The 27,708-nt window shown below is 38.4% G+C and overlaps 1 protein-coding gene across 1 annotated transcript; it reads left to right on the plus strand.

Annotated features, from left to right (window-relative positions):
• Window positions 1-2,555: 2,555 nt before the first annotated feature.
• Window positions 2,556-27,181, plus strand: LOC131685548 (UDP-glucuronic acid decarboxylase 1). Its single transcript, XM_058969355.1, has 5 exons — window positions 2,556-2,747; window positions 3,103-3,464; window positions 25,605-26,192; window positions 26,252-26,518; window positions 26,578-27,181. Exons 1-5 carry the CDS (start codon window positions 2,687-2,689, stop codon window positions 26,689-26,691), a joined length of 1,392 nt encoding a protein of 463 aa, XP_058825338.1. The 5' UTR covers window positions 2,556-2,686; the 3' UTR covers window positions 26,692-27,181.
• Window positions 27,182-27,708: the final 527 nt, after the last annotated feature.

The following is a 27,708-nucleotide window of genomic DNA, read 5'->3' on the forward strand; positions in this document are numbered from 1 at the left end:
GCGAAAATACATCCATTTTTAGAGAAAAACTAGATTAGTTCATAAAACATTATTTATTGATGAAAGTTCCGTTGTCTGGAAATATTAATGTTTATGATTTTTTCTGCTGTAGCAACCATTTGTATATTGGAGTCTCGCCAACTATGGATCCTCTATTTTCAGTATCCGTAGTACCTTAGTACTAGCTCTATTTTTTTCTGGAATTTCGGAGTGCATTTGTCACTGTTTTTAAAAGTTTCGGATTCCCTCTATCAGTAACTAGCATCAACTTGAAGCCAGTTAGATGACAAGTCTAAACTAGCACGAAATTGGCGCCTGAAACGTCACATACCTTGCGTAAACTCCTAAACAGCTGGCTGGTTCCGAGCTATATCCTGGGAAGCAAACACAGAAGTTCTGGTTTGCTGATGAGAAAGCGGAATCGAAATCTTTTGGTTTGAAGACCATTCCGCCTGCACAAATTTTCCAAAGGAGAAATTTTTTACGAATTGGACCATATTTAATACATGAGGGCACAAGACTTTAAAAGTTTGGTTTTTAGTGTTTCGGATTCTCGTCATCAGTAACTAGTACCAAATTGGGACCAGTTAAATGACAAGTCCAAATTAGCACCAAATTGACGCCAGTTAGACACCAAAACCCAAAAATTTACACGTTTTGCGTGAGCGCCTGGCTGGTTCCGAGTGATGTCCTGGGTAGCAAGCGAAGCAATTCTAAACTAAAATCCAAGAAATGTAATTCGGTCATTAAGCAATATACAGTTTTCCATTCCATTCGATAAATTTTAGGTCCAATATACACAATACACTATATAAAAAAAATTCATTGTGTTTCTTGTGGCACTAAAAACTGGATTCTAACCGCACTGCGCACTTACTATTCTTCTATTAAATTCTTCTTATAGACTGGTTAGTTCGACTGGTCTGTCTATGAAAGTACCATCTCTATCACTTGAAATACATGTGTTGTGACAGCTCGCAGTTTTCAGTCGGTTTGATCACTCGCACTTTGAAAGTGCGGAGTCCAGGTTGGTGGGAAGTGCGCGATAATACGTAAAAACGATTTTTTTGTTTTTTGAAATAAATCTTATATAAACGTGGCAACCATACACAGCAAAACTGCGGTTGTTTACATCTGGCCTATCAAGACAACACCCAAAATGAAAAAAACTATATTCATTGTATGGTGTTTATGTCAAATAAAAAAACCGTGCGGGAAAACTGGGAAAACATGTGTTCATTTTTTCTGACAGGGCATCATTTGTCGTGAAATTCGAAATGTCAAATTCTTCTGTCAGTGTCAAATCCAGACTGTCAACATATTTTTTTATTTTAAATTTAAATTTTATTTTCACGTTTCCTGAGTTGGAAAAATACATTGTTGCAATCACGAAAATGAGCTTTATCGATGTATGTAATAAAAAAGATTTGTTTTGTCTCATTTAATGACCCAATTGGGTAATATGCTGTTTTTTTATTTTTTTTCTGACGCAGCTGATACATCTGACGCAGCAGTTAAAGATACATATGGGAACTTTATTTTCAGTACTTTGTACACAAAACAGCAAATGAAAGCAAAATGCCTTTATCTAATCAAACTACTTCTTGACATGATTCAAGTCTGCACTAGCAGGTTATCGGGTTCAATAAAATTGTAAATTGCAAAAAAAAAACTACCAAACGAATTTGGAGGAGTTTGGCAGTGAAGGAAGCTAACTGATTGATTGATTTTTTTTATTGTGGTTTATAATCGTCATGCCAGTAAAGGAAGCAAACTGATAAAAAGGGCCCAGAATATGTAGGGGTCAAAATGAGGTTGGTTTCTCAATTTGCATACGAGCTGAGGCAAGATGAAGAGAAAGAAACGTCGGAACATTTGATGCTTTTGAGTGTATTAGGCTTATATTTGCAAAATTAGGCGTGGGGTCCGGGGCCCTTGAAGTAAACATAAACATCCGAACGAGCATCCTGATTCTTTGGCGCACGATGAGAAGTGAGAAAAGGCCGAGCTTTACCTCGGATCTACCGATTCGAACACTTTTTACTTCGAGAATACCGATTAAAATAATTATGACCGAACCGAAACAAAACTTATGACAACAGAAAGGCCCATTACGTCATTTGTTTTTGCTTTTTTTCTTCATACCTCTTGGCTTCATCGAAAAATTACAACCGCATTTACACATAGAAAAAAATGTGCACCCCTGTATCTGTCTTGGCGCTGTTGCATGTGTGGCACCTAAACCGAAATCATTCAGCAGCAGACTGAAAGTTGAACCTATTTCGTTCATGCGAATATGCAGGACTCCATTACAGACTTCGTATTCTAGTACTCCACTAATGAATGAACCGAACCGTTATCGCATAGTTTCATTTCTTGGAATGAATGGATTAATGAATGAGCGCGCGAGTAGTGTAACACCGGTACAAATGTTTATATTGGTATCTCGCTCCGTCCTATCGAACAGAGCAAAGGTTCCCTTCTCGTTCCAACATTCGCACCGCGGTAGAATCGGTATCTGATATTTTTATGGCTGGGGTTCACGCGAGTGACAAAACAAACATTCATGTCAAAAAGATAATGGTCGGTGGAAGGGAAAACTGCTAAACAGCAGATCTCTCTCGTTTGGTGATAGGAGTTTGGTGAAAAATATTGAACCTCTGCTAGCCAGAGCAGCTCAGTTATTATGGTGTTTTCGAAGCGGAAGATGAAGCAGCTGTTCGCGTTCGGTGTGGCCATAGTTTTGGGTAGGTTTCAATGCATTTCGACGGCACCTACGAAGATTGGTTGATCTGACTTGTGGTTCTAAAGAAGAATGTAACACCTAGTGCTAAAGCTGTAGGGTTTTTATTTGTTAACGTAAGGCAACTAAGTGCATTGTGCAAGAGGACAAAGTATCCTGATTGCGCATATTTTTTTCGACTTTGTTCCAAGTGGGGCGCAATGCAAACAAGTTATGAAATTTGTATGCGATTGGGAAAGCATTTCGGAATGAGCACGTTTTGATGTGCTGAATTATGACGATGTGCAGTGAGAAAAAAAAGTTGTTTGCTAAAGGTGTTAATTTGTTTTTCTCCCTTTCCTCCTGTCTCCGCGACGCAGTAATCTGTTTGTACAAGTCATGGGGCAATCCGACCAGCGGAAAGCTAAATCTAGGAATCGGTAGCGAAAATGAGCTAGAGAATAGCGTCGATCAGGTAAGATACGTACATCAGCGACACGAGCGGCTGCAGGGGAGCCCTGTCAAGGCTCCTCCCGGCGTCGATAGCAATCACGTCGCTGCTGGGCCGCCCGCGGTTGGCGACCTGATTGGCGATGATCACGAAACCCGTATGAACGAGCTGCATCAGGCTAAGAAGCAGATCTTGGAATTGGAGCGAAAGATTCAGGAACTGGAGGGCCGCATTCCGAGAAAGTATCCCGACGTCACGTTCCTGAACTACAAGAACAGAAAGCGAATCTTGGTGAGTGTTCATTAATAATTAAGTTTTAATCATTTCTGTATTACGAAGTGTTTGTTAGGTCATAATATCTTAAAAACGATATCAACCCCGATCATGCCCATGTCTATCTATCCTATTTGTGTTTAATGAAGCTTGAAAAATCGAGCCGTATTTGGTTGAAATCGCACTAACGCACCTTAGGTCGACATCGAATTCGAAGTGTCGTAACTCTAAAATTGTCCGTCTTACACCATACTGCATATGGTCTGTCCCACTCAAAAAATAAGTTGTCTGCAAGTTATTTTTTCTTAGCTAGAAATAATAGGTCCATTTATGATTATTGGCTCTTGTGGTAGCCCTCTTACTGAGAGGAAAAAAAACTTGCCGGTCTTGTTTTCTGGCTGCATATTTGGTCTCTTGTGAATATGGAATGATTCTGTTACTGTTATCTTTCTTTATGCTAAGAAATGCTTGTTGCTATTAGGCATCTTTGACCTACAAGAAATATATATTAATACGCGTGGCAAACAAAAGGCATAGACACACTTACTCTGTGTAGAGTTTTTCAAAACAATTTGATCTCGCCCTTTAGTTTTAGCGTGGCTTTTCGTAAACATATTTGGTAGATTACATCAATTCAAATAATCCAATGTAATGTAATAAGAAAGAAGGTGTTTGCTGTTAGGTGGATAGAGGTAATCATATATATTATTACCCGATGCAGTATATCATCAACAAAGAAGCTTTGATGGCATCCAAACAGTAGGTTTGTAACACTTTCCTACATCATTAGCATATCCATAATTGATGAGGTTTTTTTTTGTGGTGGTACAGTATTTATCTTGTTGCCGGTCGAGTGCTGTCTCGTCTAACAATCATAAAAAAAATGTTGGGATTTTTTTGAGGTTTGCCAGTAATATTCCACTAGGAGCATTTTAATTAATATATTGACTTTGCTAGAAAATTTGAGCAAACATTTCTGATGATTGAAAGCTTGCTTTGCATTGTCTAATTTCCTAAACCCATACATACTCCCTGAAACGACTAATCGGTACACTACCTATATTCGCAAGTCAGCACCATATGGATAGAGAATCCCATAAGGCATAAGATATGAGACAAATATGCGATTATGGTGAACTGAATGCTGTTTACCAAAATCCATTGCGGAACGAAATGTCTCACTTTCAATCAATATCTATTTTGCTTCTTTTTCTTCGTACCGGAATTATTTTCAAAAACGGCACAGATCGATAAAACGTGTTTGATTTGAATGTCGATACTAAACAGTAACTGCGTCACAACTACTGGGCGTCAATAACACCCAAGTCATCATTACCGCATTGACATCTTAAGTGGTTATATAAGATATGGCTGTAGGATCGTGGAGAGCGTCCTGAACTAAAAAGCACTACCTCATCGTGCCAAGTAGTAGTCTTTTGTTTTCTTGAATAATTCTGATTGTCGATTGTGCCTTTCTCATGTTCGAAAAGATTGTACGATCGTCACAACCTTGCAGATGTTTCGGGAACTTGGATATGTGTTTTGCGTTTTTGACTACATCGCAGCTATACTGGTTTTTGCTGCTATTCCAGACTTACGGTAAAGAACAATCATAGCTCGGCATGGTTTCATGGAGTCCACGAATAATATTCATTACATATATTCTCTAAGTTCTATGTTAAACAATAAAAAATGCAAGAAGAGCTTTGATATTCGAGATAAACCCAAACTCGGCTGTAAATCTGTTTTTTAAAAGATTTAAGATACCCTTTGCTACCCCCTACCCTTCGGAAATTTCGATAGCCAAGTCTGATTAGGTGACTGTAGCTTCAAAGCTGTTAAGTCAATATACCGACTTACATTTAGTTTTTCTACTCTGTATATAACGAATAGAATAAATTTCTTCAAATGAACGTGAAATAAACTGGAAGTATAAGTAGATTAGCTAGACTTGAGTCGATCGTAGTGAACCTATTGCGCAGTGTATTAGTTTGCTCCAGCATACCCCAACCCGTGATACTGGTCTGTCGAGGTCGGCGGGCTGATGTTTTCGTTCTTGCAAACCTCTAAAACAACAAATTTCGCAACTGCCTGTCGTAGGACTCCTGTTGCAGTCTTCACCATAGCTTGGCGAACATCACCATCTTTGCCTCGGACGACCGATGGAATTCGTTCGCGGATTCACCCGTTTCGAACTACCTCGTCGATGATAACCACTAAGTCTCAATCTGATCGCAGTAGGCATAGCAGTTGGTAATGTTTATTTTTTCGCTCCTGTACGGCTTGTGCCGTATATTTCGAATAATCACTTGCTATTAGGCTGGGTCGGTATGGCCTTGGAACTAGGATTCATTTGATAAGTACCGTTTTTTATTCACTCCTCCCCATTAACTGTAACACCTAATATCAGTCAGTAATTGTCTTCTTTTCCGTCTGCGCGGGTGCCGTTCCTGTGCGATAACGAGCTTCGTTTCGGATGACCAAATGGAGGACGAATCGATTTCCATGAATCAGACTAGCCCTGCTGGAAAACCACGGATTAAACAGTACCTAGAGCTATCAACTGTTCTGTTTGTGGTCTTATTTCGACCTAAAACTAATGCTTTAAGTTTATTACAAATTTCCAAGACCTGATAGGCAGGGGTGCCAACCTTCCAGATTTTTCTGGATTCCTCCAGATTTTTAAGCGTCGTCCAGACATACAGATTTATGTTTGTCTGATCCAGATTTCATAAAATTTGTCCAGATTTATCCAGACAATTTGAAAAGTAACAAACAAGGAATGAATCGTTGATTTTAAACGACCTTCACAATTACGATTTTTAAAACTAAACTTTTAAAAACAGCTGCTCACATAACATACCAAAGTTGGTGATCAGCGGTTTTTAAAAGGTGAATAAATTTTGTTGGGTTTTCATCAGCTGGAAGCTTCAGCAATCCAAGATGTTGTAAGCTCTCAAAATTAATTTTCATATTATAATCGATAACATACAAATATGTTTCATTAGTAGATTGCAACACGTGTATGTGATAGATGAGCAATGAAGTTTTTTTTTTTTAAATAGGCCGTCAAGACAATTCCAGACTTTTTCGAAAATAAATACAGATTTCATGGAAAAACACTTGGCATCCCTGCTGATAGGACGCTTCTCGATTGTAACCGAAATTTCAAATGTCGGCTCGGACAAGGTCAGGGTCGTGTTTGGAGAGTTCTAGGAATAATTACTTTATATATTTACCAACTCACAAAGTAGAAGAGGTAGTTGGGGTTGTCCAAGACGAGAGTTTGACAGGTGAACATTTGCTGGAGTATGCGGTTGGCTATTTTAGGTACCCCTTACTCTAGCCTGTGAAAATACTGGATTGCAAGCATTTGAATTCAGTATTAATCGCGAGGAACGGTGCGAAATCATTCCCCGATAAAATTCTTATCGAATTACCTTCGCTGGGTCTGCTTTACCGAGCTACGTCCTCTTGCACAAGATTCGTCTGCCTGTTCGATTGTTTATACCCCGGCACAGTAGCACGACTTAGAACCAAAGGTGGACTAAAGTCCAATCTTTGCCGTATCGGTTCAAATAGGACGTTTTTATGTAATTTCGGTATGCTGAATTCGTTTTTGATATTAAAACATTTCAAAAATAAGCGTTTACTGTTCAGTAGGGTGCTTCAAATGTTTTTATTGAAATTGTTCTTAAAATTTGTGTTAATTAATTTTCGTGCGCTAAATCGTTTTTGATATTACAACATGTAAAAAAATTCATTATGCGTTTGGGTGGCTCAAAAAAATGTTTTTTTGTTATGAAGGTTCAAATTTTTTTTTAAATAAGTTTTTGTGCGCTGAATTTCTATTTTAAATATATAAAAATAGAAATTAACTTTACTACTTATTAGAGTAGCTCAAAAGTAAGTATTTTGTCTTTTATAATGATTTTTCAATAGTAATTTTGGAATCTATTTTCCATATTGAAACGAATTACTTATGGGGCTTCAGAAATGTTTTTACGGATCAAATAAGATGTGCTCGATTAATTTTGGAACATTTAATTCATTAGTGAATTACTTGATATGAAAGCTACATTTTCTATCATTTTCATTCTAAACATTTTGAGCGCTTTGGTAGAATGTTTAATTATATTCACTAAACAACAAGATGTTTAAAGATTTTTTTTCAGGTGTGTTTAGAGTTACTTAGATTGCTTATTTCATATCTTGAATGAAAATAAATCCAAAACCTTTTTTTCTTGTATATGGTTCATTTAAAAATGGTCTTAGATTAAGTAATCTATATCAGTGATGTGCATATTCGGATCAAAATAGTCACACCAAACGACTAGAACTCAACTGTGTTTATTCTCTTTGACAGTTATTGCGCAAGTTACCAAGATATAGTTCCAGAAATATTTTATAATCTATTTGAGATGGTTGAATATATTTACTAATTTTCAAACATTCTTAATACCTCTACCATAAAAAAGCATACTTCCCACTCGACTCCTTACTCTTGATCACTAGTAAAACCCTTGTAGATCATACTCTCAATGCTATTTGAAAGTTGTGTATGTATTCGTGTCATTATTCTAGCTATAAAGTGATTATTCAAATTCCATAATAACCATGCGTCTCCATTCACAGTTTTTTTAAAATTTTGACTGCGTATTGCAAGTTTTCGCAAAACTAGCATTTACTCATTTTAAAGAAAAAATTAGAAGCTTTCCAATGAGTATAGTGTGATCGCGGGCATTCACGGGCGTCGTTGTTGTTATCGCATTAGAAGTTCGAATTTAAAAAAAAATTCACGACAAACAGCTATCTAAACACTAACTAAACCAACTAGTGACTTATTTTTGGCGATTTTGCGATGTAATTTTATCACACGGATAATTTTGGCGAAGTAATGCAATGCATAAAATCAACCATTTCTTTAAAAAACGAAAATAACCGGATGTAGTTCCTATGGGCAAATTATGCAACAAAAAAGGGAATACTCTTAAAAAACTGTCAAAAAGTTATTTTACGTTCAAATCCCTTAAAAATTCGCAAAAATGTCTCTGATGGCTCAACTGATAGGAGAAAAATACTAGCGAGAATATCGCATAACATTCATATATGGACTTAAGTCCGGGCTCGTCCCACTGTGCACCGGTGCCTAGAGACATGCTAGAGATGGCTGAAGCTAACTTTGGAAGCACGCTGATCTTAAAATCTCCAATAATTCCGCTGTTCATTAGAAAACTCTAAGCTGATAGGGAGCCTACACCCAAAGAAAATCCGGTAAGAATTATTTGCATTAATGCAAGGATCGCTAGCTCAAATTGCAAGCGTTTTTGGTAATGTGCAAAAATTGCAAGAAGCATGCAATGCAAGAAACAGAAAAAAAACAAATTGTGCCAAAACCCAAGTTTTTTTACGCGGGGGATACGTACCGCGTGAAAAAAACCGCGTTGATTGAAGAATCCGCGTTAATTCGAAAATCCGCGTAAAGAAACTCTCAGCAAAAGACTTAGAATATTTTTGGAAGTTTTTATTTTGCGCGGATTTCGCAATTAACACGGTTTTTGCAAAAAATATTCTAAGTCCTTTTGAGTGCACAAGATTTTCGGAAAGATGGAAGAGACGGGTCTGGAAGACTCCTTTTGGCCCACACCCCAACAATGTGGGTATTTTCGGAATGGTCTTGACGAGTAGGTGCCAGAAATAAATAAATCTGCACCTTCTACGTAAGTTTTTCCATGAAATTTTTTTGACGCCTTTTCAAATCCCAGATGGCGACTTTCGGCTTCGCGAGATTCTCTACAACTCAATCAATAAGAGTATTTTCTGAATGGTTTTGTCGAGTAGAAGACGAACGTCGATGTTTGGCGTCATTTTAATATTCTAGATGGCGACTTCCGGTTTACTGAAATTCCCGCATGAAAAATCTGGGCAATCATCCAAAACACCCTCAAATATAAGATCTAATCATAAACCAGCAAAATGCAAAATATTTTTATTTGTGCATCCAGAAGAGTGCAGTGAGAATGGAAGAGAGAGAGAAGAAAGAGACGTATGTGGTGTGAGTTGGGGGTTTGAATTTATTCAAATGAAACATTGCTTAAATTTAAGTAAATTCAACTGTTTAATTGAAACTATTTGTACTATAACTTCAACTTCCAAAAATACCCATATTGATTAGGTTATAGCGAATTTCGCTATATCGGATATCGCCATCTTGGATTTCAAAATGGCGTCAAAAATCAATTTTTGGCACCTACTCGTTAAGGTTCAAAGAACTTTCGGTGAGCGTCTACACGAATTGAACGCTTGATAGTATGCGTTGGAAAAATGCGTTCAACTTTGTCACCGGTTTATCCATATAAAGCATTCATTAAACTCTAAAAGAAGGAAATCGGTCGATTTATTAGATTATCACGATTCAAATCATGCAAAATAGTAGGTGGAAAAATAATTTACCGGGCGGAATGGTGCTTTTGAAAAAGTGGCGGTGATTTTTCGTCACACCACCACACTGTCCCGGGGCACGCAACACAACTGCGTAGTGAAAAAACCACAGTCACTTTTTCAAAAGCACCATTCAGCCAAACCGATGGGTTTTTCACCAGCTATTTTGCATGATTTGAATCGTGATGATTCAATAAATCGACTGATATTCTTCTTTTATAGAGTTTTGAAAAGGTTTAAATGAATAATCCGGTGGCAAAGCTGAACACAGTTTTTCTTACGCACACTACCAAGCGTTCAATTCTAACACATGCTCAAAATAGGTACCTTGAGCCTTAAGATCATTCCGATAACACTCATATTGACTGGGTTATTGTGAATGTGGCTAACCCGGAAGTCGCCATCTTGGAATTCAAAATGGCGTCAAACATCGACCTTTGTCTCCTACTCTTCAAGACCATTCCGAGAATATCCATATTGATTGGGTTATAGCGAATTTTGCTAAACCGGAAGTCGCCATCTTCAATTCCAAAATGGCGTCAATTTCTGTCACCTACTCTTCAAGTCCATTCCGAAAATACCCATATTGTTGGGATGCGGGCCTCAAGGAGTCTTCCAGACATGTCTCTTCCATTTTTCCGAAAATCTTCTAAGTCTTGTGCATTTAAAAGGACTTAGAATATTTTTTTTGCAAAAACCGTGTTAATTGCGAAATCCGCGCAAAATAAAAACTGCCGAAATTCTTCTAAGAAAAAGTCTAAGTCTTTTGTATTGAAAAGGAGTTTTTGCAAAAACCGCGTTAATAGGAAAATCCGCGTAAACCTCGTAAAACCTTGTAAAAACCGCGCAAAAAAAACCGCGTAAAAAACCTGAGTGTATTTTAGGGCATCGCAAAAAAAAGTTTTTTCTTTAATTCTCGCAGCCCCCCCCCCCCCTCTCATATTGTGACAAATGTCAAAGTAAGCTCAGATGACAAATTTCACATCATTTGGACAATTCTAGACCCCCGCCCACCTCGGTTGAAATTTTTGAAATTGATACTATGGGAATAAATGGAGGAAAAATATATTCAGTGCTATAACCTTTGAAGTAGCACTCAGAAAATTACAATTCATACCTCTTTTTAAAGGAAATAACCTTAGAATTTGAATGGCGATTTTTATGTTTATCGAAAAATACGGGAAGGTGGGGTACTGGATCATTTTGTCTCTAAAATCCCCTATTTTAAATATTTTTTCTGCTCCGAGATGCAATTCATACATATTTTGCATTTTTTCTAATGTGAAAAAATCTCAGGGATCGAGCAGAGCCTTTTTGACCTTTGTCCGAATACGAGAAGCTGGGGTTATAGAGCCTTTTGTCATTCATATTAAATTTGATCATTTTCTCGTTCATATATCTCTAGCATTCTTCTACCAATTTTCATAAAATGTATCTTGCTGAACGTAAAAAATTCTTAGGAATAAATCAGAAATAGATTCGCTACCGGTAAAATTCAGAAACATAAAAAAATTTGACGTTAACTCCACAAATCACATTTTTTTCATTTTTTGTTCTAATACCTCAACTTCCCCCATTTTCCCAGGAATGAAACTATTTTCATGTGATTCCTAAGAATATTTCACACTAAAATTGGTAAATTAAATAATAATTTATTGTTAAATGGAGTTGATATGAGCGATATAATGATAAAATTGTGAAATCGAGACTAAATGTCAGAAAATTTGATGTTTATGAACTTTACCGGTAACGAATCTATTTTTATTTTGTTCCTAAGATTTTTCCACGTTCAACAAGGTACAGTTCATTAAAATTGAGTGAAGAATAATAGAGATATATGCAATAGAAAATGATAAAATTTAATATGAATGACAAAAGGCCCTATAACCCCAACTTCCCGTATTCGGACAAAGATCAAAAAGATACCGTTGAATTTCTGAGATTTTCTCACAATAGAAAAACCGCAAAATATGTATGAGTTGCATCACGGAGCAGAAAAATTATTGAAAATAGTGGAAGTTGGGGACAAAATGGCCGAGTACCCCACTTTCCCGTATTTTTCGAGAAACAAAAATATCTCCATTCAAATAATAAGGTTATTCCCTTTAAAAAAAAGGTATGAATTGTAATTTTCTGAGTTCTGTTTCAAACGTTATAGCATTTAATATATTTTTCCTCCGTTTTTTCCCATAGCATCAATTTTAAAAATTTCAAGCGAAGTGGGCGGGGGTCTAAAATTGTCCAAATGATGTGAAATTTGGTATCTGAGCTTACTTTGACATTTGTCACAATGTGAGAGGGGGGGGGCCTTTGAGAATTCAAAAAAACTTTTTTTTTGCAATGCCCTAGTGTATATATTAGCAGTATTTAGGGTTGTGGTACCGGTAACACCGGTACCGAAAATCCCGTAGAACACCGACCCATTTTTGGTATTGTAATACCGGTACTGAACAAAAGCCAGTACCGGTATTTTCGGTACCATGCAGTATTTATGAAAATTATATGGACTCTCTAGGGGGACCTGTTTCAAAATATCAGTCTGCAAGATGACTTTTAATTATATTTATTACCTTCTAGATAGATCGTTGAGCAAACCTTTGTGGGGGAATGAGGTGAAGCCATCATCATAATAATTCTAGAAGCTTTATAGATAAAGGTTTAAGAGCAAATCAAATACAGTCATGACTTTGACCTTAGTCTTATTACGCGCCGCTCAGTGAATAATGGAAACCAAACAGAATGTCGCTAATAAAAGAAATCATAGCAAATTTTTACGTCTCTTACGCTAGATGGGAATATTTTGAAATGCAGTACAAGATCATTAAAATTTAATTTCGACAAAAATATGGTCAAAGTCATGTCTGTATTTGGTTCGCTCTTAAACCTTTATCTGTAAAAGAACGAACAGCGATTTAGTAGCTAACAATTTTAAACTTGGCGAACTGCATTTGAAGCAGCAATTATTAGCGATCGGAAAATTCTGCAAGACTCCATAGTTTACAGGAAAGCAAGGAGCCTTCGGATGCATTAGAGAATAACAGGCAAACGGCATAAAGGTCAAAACCAATTTACAGAAAAGCAAGAGAGAAAATTCCGAGCAACCAGCTCGGATTTACTGCCATTCTCGCTTTGATTTACTAATGTTAATAGGGTTTCTTACATTTACCATCTGTTGAAGTCAATGGAAGTCAGGAACAGTGCTTAGCAGTTATTTATTTCAAAGGGGCCTAGATTTCGAAATAAAAAATCGCATACGACAAATATCTTCTGCTGAAATGAGTCATCATTCCGAAGCAACTAAAAACTATAAACATGTTTTTGGTCAGCACAAATCAATCACGTCAATCACAGACGCAACCCAGATTCGAACTCATGCTCCTGCGCATCATAGCACTGACTATTACTTGACAATATTGTTCTGTTCTTGCACATGAGAACAGAGCGCTTAAACTCGTACAATAAGCACATCCGCAATTCGATGCTGTCTCGTATGTGATGAATAAGCCGCAATACTGCGTTTTATTATGTTGGTGAGAATGAATGAAAAGCAGACGGTAAATAAAAACTCGGCCTGCGTTGCTATAACACCCAGCATAGGCACGTCAATGTGGTGGTAATCCTTTGACAGTGTGTTGAAGAAACGTATGTACGGATAGCAAGAGATGAAGTGATTTTATATGCTTGCAAAAATTGCAAGCGTCTTTAACTGCAAAAATTGCAAGCGATGCTAACATTATTTGCAAGTGAATGTCGCTTGCAATTATTGCAACAGATTTTTGTTTTGGGTGTATATCCAATGAGGGACAGTTTTTTACTAATTTTCCTTGCAAAACACGCATATGTTTCGCGAAGAAACACGAATTCTTGGGAGCCCAAATCGGAAATCAAATATTACGGACACATTTCGGATGGTCGAAGTACGATAAATCTGTTTTTTTAATCCACTAGGCTCACTCCCAACTCCTAGCAAACAAATATCTGAGCAAATGCAAATAACTCATGTGATGAATCGATCTCATTGTTAGGTAAATTAAATCGGTTTTTTGCCTTGCTGATTATGTTTATGTAACACAGAAAATAATCCTGATTTTTTCAAACATTTCAAGTCTCTGCTATGAACACATTCTGATATGTTTAGAATTGAAATGTTGGCGTTGGTAGTATTATTAAATTTCTGCGATTAATTTAACTTTTCTAATTTAAAATCGTAATAACATTGTAATGAAAAATCCTAGCAAGTTACAGTTTTCAGCAAAGCATCCGGGACTACTCTTTTATTGCATTTTTTATTTGAGTGAAATTGTTATCTGTATGAGCAGAGATGCAAAAATGTATATTTTCCATATTAATTTCCATATAAACTTTAATTGCAATGCGCAAATCCGAAGAGTAACAAATCAGTCCAATTATTTTCACAGTTATTTGGAACCGCAAAAAAAACTGAAAAGCTGCTCTGCTCGTTAATTAGGATCATTTATAATTTCTTCCATGCAAACCCCGAGCCAGTCTAATAACCCTATAGTAAGTACTTTCAGTCAAGGTGGGCTGGATGTGGCGTAGGTAACATCAAGTTTAAGCTTGAGTGACCTCAAACTGATGTAACATGTCAGAGATCCAGTGGTTTGATTGTAAATGCTGTGATAGTAAATTTGTATCATCATAAAGATGATTGGAGAAACTAAACCATACTCAATCGTTGATTTTGTATCGTTGATTAAAAAGCTGGGTACGGGCAGCTAAAACTAGCACAACACACTTATTACTGGTACGTAGCTGAACATTTATTACATAGCGCGGCTTTCGAAGATGTACTTCAATTACTCGATTTCATGGACGGAATAATATCGCTTTGTCAATGCTACAACTTACAATTCGATTCGAACAAGCACTGCACCTTGATTTGTCATTGACAGGCTCCCTTGAGCATAGTAATTATTTTTGTTTTTTTTTTCACTACTTCTAGAACTTATTGGACCTCCATTCGTTGGTTTCACGCGTGCCGGTTGTATGTCAAGTCCGACAAGCCACTTTTCTTTACTATTTGATCAATGAAAACAATCGTCATAGGAAAACTTCCCAGATATTTATTTTAAATTGTATCCGCAATTTACAGGTTCTGGGCACTGGGAATCGACCAAGTCAAGTCGAGACTACCTTTTGGTCAGTACGCCACAATGCCATAGCTAAGACGGTACCGGCTGTAGTCTGCTACGTCCAATGCGAGCTAGGTCGAAATTAGTAACAAATACCACAGTCGCAATGTTACAGCATCAGACGATCGTTGGCTGTACATTGAAGCCAGCAGTGCGTGGCAATGTGTGTCCCAAAAATTACCCATAGAAAGAAGAAAAAAGTAAAACTATTATCCAATATCTATTAACCCACCATTCGGTGGCTGCATCTCACTTCGGTTGTCCGAAATATTAACCGTGAGGCTATGTTTTGAGGGAAAACGTGCACAGCTATCACATGTGTTTATTTATGTAAAGTCCTTAACTTGTTAAACGGGTTTGAAATCATTTGGAGTTCGATTTAGATGTTTTTAATGCAAGCTAACTGATCAGTGTGTTTTGTGAGGCACCGAGGGTGTGGCGTGGGTTTTCTAAGGCAATCGGTATATGTTGGAGTCACCCAGGAAGAGTTGTCAGTGTAAGTAGGATCGTAATGCTAACCCGGCCATGATCCTGTACGCTGAAAATCGGTCTGTTGAAACAGAAAGTGAAGATTCCGCAAAGTAATTGTAGTGCTAAGGCATTGCATTGACCGGTTAGCGTTATAAGTCAATAATATAGTCAATAGAGTTTTTATATCTTTTTTTTTTTGTTCATTGATTAATTCTAGCGCAGGTTTGAATAGTATTTGTCTACGATGTCGTACACGTGACATTAAATTGAGGGAACGCTGCTCCCTTTGAAGAGAGCCAAGCAAAAAGAGTAAATATTAAACTCGAATATTACGCAACCAATTTATATAGATTTACCGCTTTTGAAGTCAAAATATGGAAATAGATATAGATAAAAATAAGCTAGCTCTCCTCTTTCTTTAAAATTGTCCTACTGGAGCTGTAGAGCTAGATTTTCGGAAGGGCTCTTCGTCAGAAGCACTCACTACAATTGCAGAAGAGACGGGAAATGTCACCCACTAAAACACCGCTCAAGGCCAATTGCAGTGGGCCGTGATTTTGAATGTGATATTCATTGTACAGTTCCGATATGTGTGGGCGTAGGGACTTCGCGTTCGCGTGTATCATTGCGAAGGGCTCGTGTGTTTGTACGTTAACGTGTTCGATTGCGTGTTCGTTTGTATGCCGCGTGTGCTAACGAGTAGGTAACTTCGCGTGCATAAATTCTATTTTATGGCCGTGTGCCTTTCGCATATTCGCGTGTTCTTGGATGATTGCGCGCGGACCGTGAATCTGATACTTAATTTTCAGTGTACGGTTCAGATACTAGAAGAAAGTGAGTTCTTCCATATCACTAGAGTTCCCGGCCATGGCGCTATGGAACGTGTTGCGTAGTGGATATGGGTTTTATTTTTTTATTGGTCCAACTGAATGTATGCACCTACGTTGCTAGGACAGGGGGGGGGGGGGGTAAAGAGTTAGCTTGCGCAGTTAGGTTAGGAGTGCGTGTATGATCGCGAAGGGCTTAAGCATTCGTATGTTAACGTGTTTGTCTCGTGTATGTGACTTTGCGTATACAAATTCGGTTTTATAATCAGGTGGGCATTCACATATTCGCGTGTGCATGGTCACGCGGACCTTCATTCTTAAATTTAGTTTTCGGTGTAAAATTCACATTCTGACAGAAAGTGATTTACCTCATATCACAAGAGTTCCCGGTCATGTTGCCATGGAACGTGTTGTCCAGTGGATATGAGAGCTTTCTTTTTTTAATTGGTCCAATTGAAGGCATGGACCTAGCCTGCTACCAAGGATAGAATCTTCTGAAAGTGATCGATTCATGATCGTGCGAGCGTGGGAGTTCTTAGGTTCACGCTTGAGACTACGTTTGAAATATTTTAAGCACTAAGACGTTTACCTTATCACCGGGATGTTATCATGTTATCATTCGATTTTTAAACCGTGTATCCATTCATATATTCGCGTGTCTTTTAAGATGATTGCGGGGGCTCTGAATCTGATACTTAATTTTCAGTGTACGGTTCAGATGCTAGAAGAGAGTGAGTTCTCCCATATTACTAGAGTTCATGTCGTCCTGGAACGTGTTGTCTAGTGAATACGAGCATCATTTTTATTGGTCCATCTGAAGCATAAGTGGGATGCTAGGACCAAGGGTAGAGACTTCCCGACGCGACCGATTCATGATCGCGCGAACGGTGGGTTAATGCTCGAAACCGCGGTTGTAAGTTTATACGTGCTAAAACGTTCACTTAATTACCGGTGTGTTTTAATGTTGGCAAGATCGCGGGCGTAAGTATGTCTGGATGATTGCAATTGTATGTTCGCGTTTGTGACCAGGTTTGTGTTATCGCGAAGGCCACGTTTGTATGTTTGGAATGAGAGAAATTGTTAGTGTATATGACAGAATATGCAATTAATTTTGTTAGTGAGTGTTAGAATGGATTGATCGATATTATTTTTGGTACACATGCGTAGTGTAAAAGCAAACTACTAGAAGTACATCAGATCAATGAAGTAGAAGTAAAGCACACATGTAATATGTAATCAAACTACTTGAACTCGTCTTAATGCCAGCAAATGATGGTTATTTACCATTAACGACAATTGCACACTGTTAGATTTTTTATGCTATGCTGACCGTGACCGGGAATCGGATGGTTCACGTGCGTCAGTAAATTAATCTGGCGATCTTCCCGAGCGAATCGAATCGAATGTACGAATCGAAAGGCCTAGCACCCAGACAGAACGCTATTAACTGTTATTTGTCCGACGCGGTACCCTGATACCTTTTCAGATTTCAATTAATAAAATTTCACTGTTTTATCCATAGCTGCAAATTGAAACTTTGTGACATCTTAGAACCTCACGAAGCCAAGCTTTTGGGTTAATAATATTATTGATTTAGTAAAGGGGAAGTGAGGAGGGGCTGCTGATATTGATTCTCGAGAGCGTGTTCTCTCACTTTCGGTAGGAGCTAGTAAACAGCCCTACTTTGCTTAACTGCTGGCAGAGAGAAAATGAGCTAATATCGAGAGCAGAAAGAAGTCTTATAGAAAGTTATTTTATAAAATAAAAAAGATTTAAGAATAGTTCGCAAATATTTTAAAGCTCGATATACTCCCTACGCGTAGTATTCATGCCTTTAAAGAAGTTATTTTAAGTGATACTCTCAACAAATTCGCTAAAGACACGAACTCTGTTACTATTTAAAAAAATAATTCTCCATAATTTTAAAACATCAAAGATGATGGTTCCGGAATTATACCATTTGGACAGTAAGTTCGGTTTTCACCATATTCCCACCAAACCGAATTTCTGGCTACGTCAGCATCGCAAGTTAGTAGAAACAAAGTCGTTCTACACTCGTCCACAAGAAATTTCTTCGAATACTGCCTATCTATTATAATACACTAAAGACCCGATTTGATCATCCCCCGATTTTGTGAGTTTTTGACCCGATTTTGTCAGCCTCATCTGAAAATATGTTTTATGGGCTCTAGCAGAAGAACAAGGCTGAATTCGAGTAAATCTTTCTTGAGCATATTTTCCTTGAACATGCAAAAATATTTTTTTTAAATTTTGCGCTAGAAGACCCCTTTAAGAGAAATTTATATTAAATAATCAGAAATAGTTATTAGACTATATCAAGGGAAGAGAAGAATATTTTAACAGCTTCCGTGTATTTTAATGAAATAAAAAAATATGTCCCGATTTAGTCAATCCCATTCTGTCAGCCTAAAATATACCATGGGGCAGATAAAAACGGATCTTCACTGTATTTATTGTTGACTGGGTCCCGCATTAATAGGTACATTCCATTTTTTGATGATATTTTTTCAATTGCATCGAACTACCAAATTTTTGGATGTTTTCAAGGGGTTTTTTTTATCAACTTCTTCCAACATTTGGTGAACCGATTCCCATTCGCGCGATAATTTATATTAAAGGGATATCCTAAATTAATTGGTATACTTGCATACCGCAGGCCGAAACAATGCACATACAGAGAACACACGAGGTACAAAATAGACGCCACACCGTGATCGCAAAAGTATGTAGAAGATAGACAATGGTAAAGGGAAAGGAAATGAAATGAGATAAGGCATAGACAATGAATGAACAGAGGTTGACTCCGCGAACAACCGGGATAAATACAGTGATGAGAAAACCAGAGGCGACGGACATTTTGTTTAGATGTACGTATATTCTGTCTTTCAGTTTGGGTCTTTTGGTTGAGTACATCGGACACGTTTTGAGTCAGCTAGCTCGCTTCCCATCTCTTTTTTGGGGGTTAATAGAACCTTCCCTTGAAAGGTCTCAGGCCGGGCAAACTTTCACCTGGTGGGTGGTCTCTCAATTAGAGAGTGGCGCTTAAATCACCCACTTGACTGCGGGGAGCAGTTCGGCTGGCTAGTTACAAGTGACGGAAGGTTATCGAAAAGTTTCGTGGAAAAGAAAATTCTAGTAATGCTAATAATTTCTTCTAACGGGTTTCGAAAGTTTTTTATTGTTTCTTTGGCATTAGAATTAGAAATATTAATTCAAATCAAAGATACTACTGGGAAGTCACTTTTAAAAAAAAGTCGATATCTAAGTGAAGTTTGAACCATGCACCATCGCAAAAAATGAAAGAACATGGAATCACAGAGAACAGACGTCCATCTTCAGCATTCAACTTGTGTAAAATCTCTAACGGTTTCGAAGATAGTAGGGATATCCAAACCAGGTGCGCTACTGTCGTCATGTTTTTTGTGGCTGAATTCGACAGAATTGACAGCGGTTATTCCTCTACCCAGTCAAACTAGTCAGGAACTGGTTTGGACTTCCAGTATGAATTCCAGCTTAAATGCATCAACCGACAGAGTCGAAATCGGTTGTTTTCTTTGAGTAAGATTCCACACTGAATTCATTCAGGATTTCGAACCGGTTCCCGAATGGATTTGACGGATATTTGGGATAGGTTGGTTTGGCGGCGCTAGTGTTCATCGTATATTAATTCAAATGTTTACACACGTTTTTAAAATATTTTTGTTTGATCACGGATGTCTGTTCTCTGTGTTGGAATATTCATCTTTTTTTTGTGCAAGAAAAGGCAAGTCCAACAAATGCTTTAAACTGATTTACTTTGAAATCGGCTGCAAAACAGGACGCTGCGTAGCACAAATACATAGAGAAAAAACACTTGTTATGTGGTATTTTTAGTCGTAATTACACAAGCATGTAGAACATAAGTTGATGCAACATTTGCCAATAGAAAAAGTGTTGTCATAGCAATAGAAACATTTGACAGTAGTTACTAAATTTTCATCATGTAAAGCTTAGCGGGTAACTTAAGCTTTTGCATGGGGATGCCGCGCATGGATATGTCCCGGATGATTTTTCAAAAGGCCGTATTGACATTTTGCTTGAACAGAGAAAACTGAGATTGAAGTTCTCCGAGTATACTTTTAAATCCTATTTAACAACTAAAATGGTTCAGATAGTAATTAAAACGGATATAGTTTTGTTTTTCCATGTTCTTTAGTGGTGTCATTTTGTTGGAAAGAAATTTTAACGTTTATTATGAGTTTTAAGATAAACTTGACAATACGACCTTTGGCTGTCAATGCGACATTTTGATAGCTATACGATACGTCGTTTTTCCTGTATACATTTTACATACGTCGTAGCACTTTGGACTGATTTCTGTTCAACAAAGTACATACGACTATTAACAAAGACAATTTAATCTGCTTTTAAAATAAAATATCGTTTCAATCTAAAATAACTCTTGCAACCATTATTCATTGTTCATCTACTCCCCGAGAGAGAGCGCGACATGTTCAATTGAGTTTACAGAAAAAGAGGGGTAATCGATATATGAGTGTAGTAGTCTCGAAAGACGAAACGTCAATTATCCTCTTCCTCTCCGTTTCTTCCCATACGCGCGATGTAAACAATAAGGCAAACGACGTAAGGAACGTTTGTTAATGTTTATTTATTTTTGTCCATACGACCTAGGACAATTTAATGTTTTCTCCGATTTCGTGAATTTTCCAGAAGTGTTGTTTACTCCCGAATAACATTGAGTGCACTGCCTGCGGCGGGGAGAAGGCAAATTTTTGTCGTGAATGGTAAGATATTACATTACATGTGAAGTGATCTAGTAAGCGCATTTGTGTTATTGCTATCAAGTGGCTCACAGTTGGATGTTACCGGTGAGAACTTACTTAATTTGAATTTCTCGGTTAATGACCGAACGTATCTAGTGTACGCTGATCCATATTGGAACGCGAGTTGTATGTAACGAGTATGTAGGTAGTTAATATCTAAACAGACTGCGACTTGCTGTGGTCAGTGAGAACAAACCAGAGGTTCTTGTAATAACTGGTGACTTCTATTAAATTTTAAGTTCGGAGTTCGCTTGTTTGTTTATGCCAATGGCTATTGGATATTAGGTACAATGCCAAACTTGTAAAAAGTTCCATCATTTTTGTTGACGTTGTTCCCCTTAAGCCAGTCAGTCGCGTCGACATGGTTCATGCGATGAAAAGGTTTCTCCGGTGGCGGCGGTTTGACTCCAAAGCCGGCACATTCGTTTCCAAACATAGTTGTGAGCATTTGCTTCCTCTCTAACAAAAGGTATCTGTTGGCTGACTTGAATTTCATAGTGCAATACTGTACGTAGGTCGTTGATGACGGCACATTCGTTTCCAAACATAGCAATATCATCATCATCATTGAATGAGAAATCTATAGTCGTTCTGTCCGTATTAGAAGCATTGGATAGGGAAAGTTCATTGCAATTGATTTTTTCATGCTGGTGGACTGGCAATGATCTTCCCGACAACTACCGTCACCGAATATGCTGTTTTTTCGCCAGGCGTGGGACGATAAACTTCCACAATACATCATGCAACATCTCCAGCGAGGGCTGATGGAACGTACAAGAACTTTCCTGATTCCGCAACACTCATCCAGCAGAAAAAAGAGCCTACTGATATACGGAGTTCCGCTGTGGAACAGGCTACTTGGCTAAATCAAGCCAACACTGTCCTCCTTCAAACTAGCACTTAAATCAAACTAGCACAAAACTAAGACAGTATGTACTATTGTTGTTAAATTAATCTTCCTATGTATAACTTCTATTTAAAATAATTCCTTGACCTGATTTATAGTACTAAACTGACAGGCTATCGTACGATTAATAATAAACAATAAACAAACAATAAACAATGCAATAGCAATTGCAATTCATTTTTAAAGATCGCATATGAAGCTAAAAAATAATTTTGAAAGCGTCGGATTTCGGTCCTTTTACTATAAGCGTATGTGACGTTGCAATAATAATTTATTAAATGTCACTTACGACTTTTTGCTACGCGCGTATCTCTACATTCTTGCGATTCTAAAAAAAAATGTATATACGACCGTGGGAAATCAAAAGGACGTATATGTTATTTAGAAATATGTGGTGGATAAAACGTGTACGTCATTTTATAATTTATTTTAAAATTTGGCTAAAAGTTCTATTTTGAGAATCCTGTTCGTGTGTTACGATAGTAATGTTAAATAGGAGTGATATGGTGTGAATAACTCAGTTTGTTTACTTTTGTCGCTTAGGACCTTTTGAAAACCCACCCTAGATGTGTTGTTTACTATAGGCAGAGGGTATGACAGGGTACGGCAGTCAATGGGGGACTGTGATAAACAGTGCATGCAATCTCGACAAACATATGATTACGGCGTAAAAGCCAACTGTCAAAATTCTCTTTGAATGGAAGTAACGGTTTGTCCGGAATTTACATTAAAAGTGAAATTTGACAGTTGGCTTATACGCCGTAATCATATGTTTGTCGAGAAATATAGTTTTTGTTATTACCTTCCTTGACGATGCCGCTTACAGTTGCTTTAAAAAACTGTTGGATGCTTCTTTTGAGGTTGTTATTATTGTTTGAACAGTTACGACAAATTTAGTCACCGTTTGTGGTTCAAACATAGGGTGATGAGCCTATTTGCACCATGCTTCTATTATCACTCTACCCATTTGAAGCCGTTGGTTAGAGCAGTGTCTGCCATCTTTGTTCAACGCATTGAGTCAAATGGTAGCGCAACAATAGGGGCACTCGATTCAAGTTTTCATTGTGCTCAAACACGAGAATTTTACTGTTTTCAACGCATTTGTGTTATATTGGTTCTTAACAACGAAGCAAAGCGGTTCATGTCAATTTTTATGCATTCCATTGATTGTAAGGCAAGAAATTACCGAATTAGTGAGGCACCTTGCTTAGTATGGTGAAAATAGGCTCATCACCCTAGGTATTGAAAACTGTTTTGGGTTGGTTTGCCGTAGGTAAGTTGGCAGTCGGTTGAGATGCATTCGACGGCGCCGATGATTGGCTGGTAAGCGTGACCGCCACTCACCCCAGTTGGTCTGGGTTCAATCCCAGTCGTCGTGGAGATTTTTCTGAGGTGAGAAAGGGAAGTAAAGCCATTGGTCGCGCCCGTCCATAAGTTGAAGGATCGATATCCATTTCAGATAGTAGGATTGTCACCTCTCTAGCGTCGGTGTTTCGCCTCGTAGAGGAAATCAGCCGACGGAAAATAACCAGAACTAGAAGAAGAAGAAGAGACGCATTCTCCTCTGCATCTTCTGCGCAAAGTTGTCCGCAATGTGCTGTCTGATTACAATACTTGCACGTAGGAGTTTGACCCTCATGGGTGCATAGCGTAGTTTGTTTAACTGCAGTTCCGTGAGTTTTGAGTTTTATTGTCAAGTAGGAGGGTACGGGGCTTTCGACCCGCATCATCACTACAAAAACGCCGTTAGGAGTACCTGGCAAGAAGTCTCTCCAAGTATCAGGTGTAACGGATTATACTTCTCCGTATTGTGACATGCATTTTGCAGGATGGGTACGAGGTGATAGGTCATGTGGCCTTACATTTATATAATCATTTTCAATATACAAGGGAATCTTAATTCCAACGTTGTCACTTTCAACCACGTGTTTCATGTTGTTCCGCAAAACGAAACACTCGGCTTGGGCTAACGTGTTGAATGATATTAACACTGCATAGAAAAGATAATGATACTATAGGTACGCGACTTCCGAAAGCATTAGTTGCATTTTTACCTTCAGAAAGTATTCCACTTCACAAAAACTCGGTCGCATTGAACAAAAACTACCGCGGCGTTGGGTCAGAGTGAAGTCAGAGTTCGTCAACTTTACTAATGATGACAGGAATAATCCGATGTTTCCTTTGTTCTCGAGACTATGTACACTAGATCGATAAGCCTGTTGTTCACTTGGCTCGATTGTAGGTCTGACTCCGGCAGAAGTTGAATGAAGATTGACGATGTTATCCAAGACTGTAAAGGACTCGAACGCATTGGTTCACTGGTACAAACGGTGCAGAGATTTTTTTTTATTTCGATTATAGAGGTTTTAACCTTAAGGTCATTCGCCTCTTCGGGTTAGAAAAATCTCTTATGAAAAATTTCTAACCCTATGTGCGGGGTCGGAAATCGAACCCGGGTGCGCTGCGTACAAAGCAATCGATTTACCAACTACGCTACACCCACCCCCGGTGCAGAGAAGTGATATGCAGTACAAGCAAGACTCGAAGTTCATCGTGACCGATAACATCAAGTAGTTGTCCCACATGGACAAGCATCCCAGATAGGGTTTCCAATTTTCCTGGGACACAGGAAACACTCTAGCCGTCAGTTGAAGTTAACTTGATTGTCTTCATATCATCAAACAGCAGCTGAAACCTTTACGAGAGCTTTCCAGTTCATTAGAGTTGTGTACAATCTTACCCCTGTCAAATGATTCAGCGACCGCAGTATTTATACGGGAGAGTTCTTGAATTGCAGATTCAAGCTCTTGACGAGAGTAATATTTGGAGTGTCTCGATTAGAATCTTAGTTCTGGCTTTCGGGTCTTGAGCGACCTTTACACGAGACATACTGTTCAATTTTGCTTTGGACGATGTGATAAGAAGTGCGACGATTGACACTTCAGTTATTTGGCTGTGTTAACGCCGTTGATATTGTGTCACGTAATCTTGAGGCGATGTTGGAGACGTACATCCGACTGAAAGTTTAAGCAAAGTGAATTGGACTGGTAATAAATGAGTCCAAGGCAAAATACATCAGAGCAAGACGTCCGAAAGAAGAACCATTACATCTCCCACCGAGTATTTCGATTGATGTCGAGGTGGTTGATGACTTCATGTGTTTTTGCTCACTGGTGACCGCCGATAATGAAAACCAGAGACGTATTCTAGCATGTAATCGTGCTACACACGAAGTTAGTCATCTACAAAACGCTCATTGTCACAAATAATGATTAAATCGAAGATTCGTGCTGTACTCAGCTATTGTCATAAATTGTGTTTGTCTAACTCAATAATATCAAACATTATAAACACTTACACACCACCACGCGTGATGATTGAAGTATGATTCAATCGGGTGTTCTTCAGTCGAAACAATTGAACCTAGAATTCATCGCTATCATCACTTTAAATGTGCATCACAACAAACATTCACGAACTGTCTACTAAAATCAAATCCTTCTCGTCACTTACAGATTACCGGCGGGGCCGGCTTTGTAGGCTCCCACCTCGTCGACAACCTGATGATGCAAGGGCACGAGCTGATTGTGGTGGATAATTTCTTCACCGGTCGAAAGCGCAACGTGGAACACTGGTTGGGTCACGAAAACTTTGAACTCATCCACCATGACATTGTAAATCCGCTGTTCATCGAGGTGGATGAAATTTATCACCTGGCCAGTCCGGCGAGTCCACCGCACTACATGTACAACCCGGTGAAAACGATCAAAACCAACACGCTCGGAACGATCAACATGTTGGGTTTAGCGAAGCGGGTTGGGGCTAAGGTGCTAATTGCAAGCACCTCTGAGGTATACGGGGATCCAGATGTGCACCCGCAGCCGGAGACTTACTGGGGTCATGTGAATCCCATTGGGCCGAGGGCGTGCTATGATGAGGGGAAACGTGTAGCTGAAACGCTAAGCTATGCGTATGCCAAGCAGGAAAACGTTAACGTTCGTGTGGCGAGGATATTTAATACCTATGGGCCTCGGATGCACATGAACGATGGGCGAGTGGTGTCCAATTTCATTATTCAAGCACTGCAGAATCAGTCGATCACGGTAATCTACTCTAAAAATAAGTTAATTTAGTAGTCAATTCCATTCTATTTTTCTTCCAGATGTACGGAAGTGGTCAGCAAACGCGATCATTCCAGTACGTGTCCGACCTAGTGGACGGACTGGTCGCACTGATGACTTCCAATTATACTCAACCCGTTAATTTGGGAAATCCGGTGGAACGCACGATAGAGGAATTTGCCGAGATCATCCGGGATCTGGTCGGCTGTAAAAGTCAAATCATCGAACTACCCGCGGTAGAAGATGATCCCCAGCGGCGAAAGCCGGACATTTCCCGCGCAAAGAAATATCTCAACTGGGAGCCAAGGGTAAGTGTGTGATTAGTTCACACCGTGAGGTCCGAACATTCATCGTATTTATCTGGCAGGTCCCGCTGAAGGAAGGACTTGACAAGACGGTCGAATACTTCCGTAAAGAACTGGCACGCTCAAATCACTCACAGCGGAACATTTTCGTGCCCGAAACGACTGAGAAAACATAGCAGTAGCGATTATTTTTACTCCAGTAGATGCTACGTACTTGGGGTGGAATTAGTCATGCAATGAGTTAATGAAGGGTGCAATTTACTAGCTGTATGACCGGTTCCCGTGATCCATATTGTTGCAGTACAAATTTCTCGAAGCCTGAAATTTTTCACATCAATAGCACACACACAATTCCAAAACCAATTCGACAGATAATTCTAAAATTAAAGTATTTTTTATGATAGCAAAATTACAGACATTTCGACACAGGGAACATTGCAATACGCTGTGGAGGCGTTAGTTTGAATACCAGAGATCTTTATTGATTTTAGGTTGTGGTCAATTAATACTGTTATTGTTGCCTGTATCTACATCCTTTGAGTCTACCTTTTGTGTATACGTTTTACTCTGTCTAGTCTTGTTTATTTTTTGTGAAAATGTTTAAAACATGTTTTCAGTTTTGTAGAATTGTAAATAAAAACAAAAGTTAGGTATAATTTGAAACAACGGAAATGTCTATTCAATCTAATATCACAAGACACAAGATAAATTGAATCAGAAAAATTACATTGAAAATGGATCTGTACGTGTTATCCTGTTCGAAAGTGTTTCAATTTTCATCGATTTTCCACTTTTACCAAACGAAAAACATCTCACTACCGTCGTAGGGTCTTATTGACGCATTTTATTGCTGCGTGTTGAGATATTCTTTCTTGACAGTGCAACTGCGTTGTTCGCTACAATCAGTCTCGTGTTTCAGTTCACATCAATTTCGATACTGCTTTCTTGTTGTTCACGGTCGAATGTTCTTGTTTTTTTGTTTTTATTTTTCACTATTATGAATCTGTCCTCTTCGAAGTTCGTTTCTTTGTTGGAGGTACTGGGTGTTGGCTTGGTGGCATCGGGCACAGTTGTGAATATTTGTTTCTGTCAGATCCGTTTGTGGGCATAAAGTGAATGTGTACTGTTTGTGATTGTAGTAGACGGGCTTCACTTAGTTGCTTCTGCTCAAGATTTTTCGTGGTGTAGTGTCT

The sequence above is a fragment of the Topomyia yanbarensis genome, chromosome 2 (genome assembly GCF_030247195.1).
Source record: "Topomyia yanbarensis strain Yona2022 chromosome 2, ASM3024719v1, whole genome shotgun sequence".
Taxonomy (NCBI): Eukaryota; Metazoa; Arthropoda; class Insecta; order Diptera; family Culicidae; genus Topomyia; species Topomyia yanbarensis.

Excerpts from the sequence above, each read along its gene's own strand:
- LOC131685548 (XM_058969355.1), top strand. The coding sequence starts at position 2,687 with ATGGTGTTTTCGAAGCGGAAGATGAAGCAGCTGTTCGCGTTCGGTGTG. Across the intron at positions 3,465-25,604 it reads AGAACAGAAAGCGAATCTTG|ATTACCGGCGGGGCCGGCTT; the intron begins GTGAGTGTTCAT and ends CGTCACTTACAG. Across the intron at positions 26,193-26,251 it reads TGCAGAATCAGTCGATCACG|ATGTACGGAAGTGGTCAGCA; the intron begins GTAATCTACTCT and ends TTTTTCTTCCAG.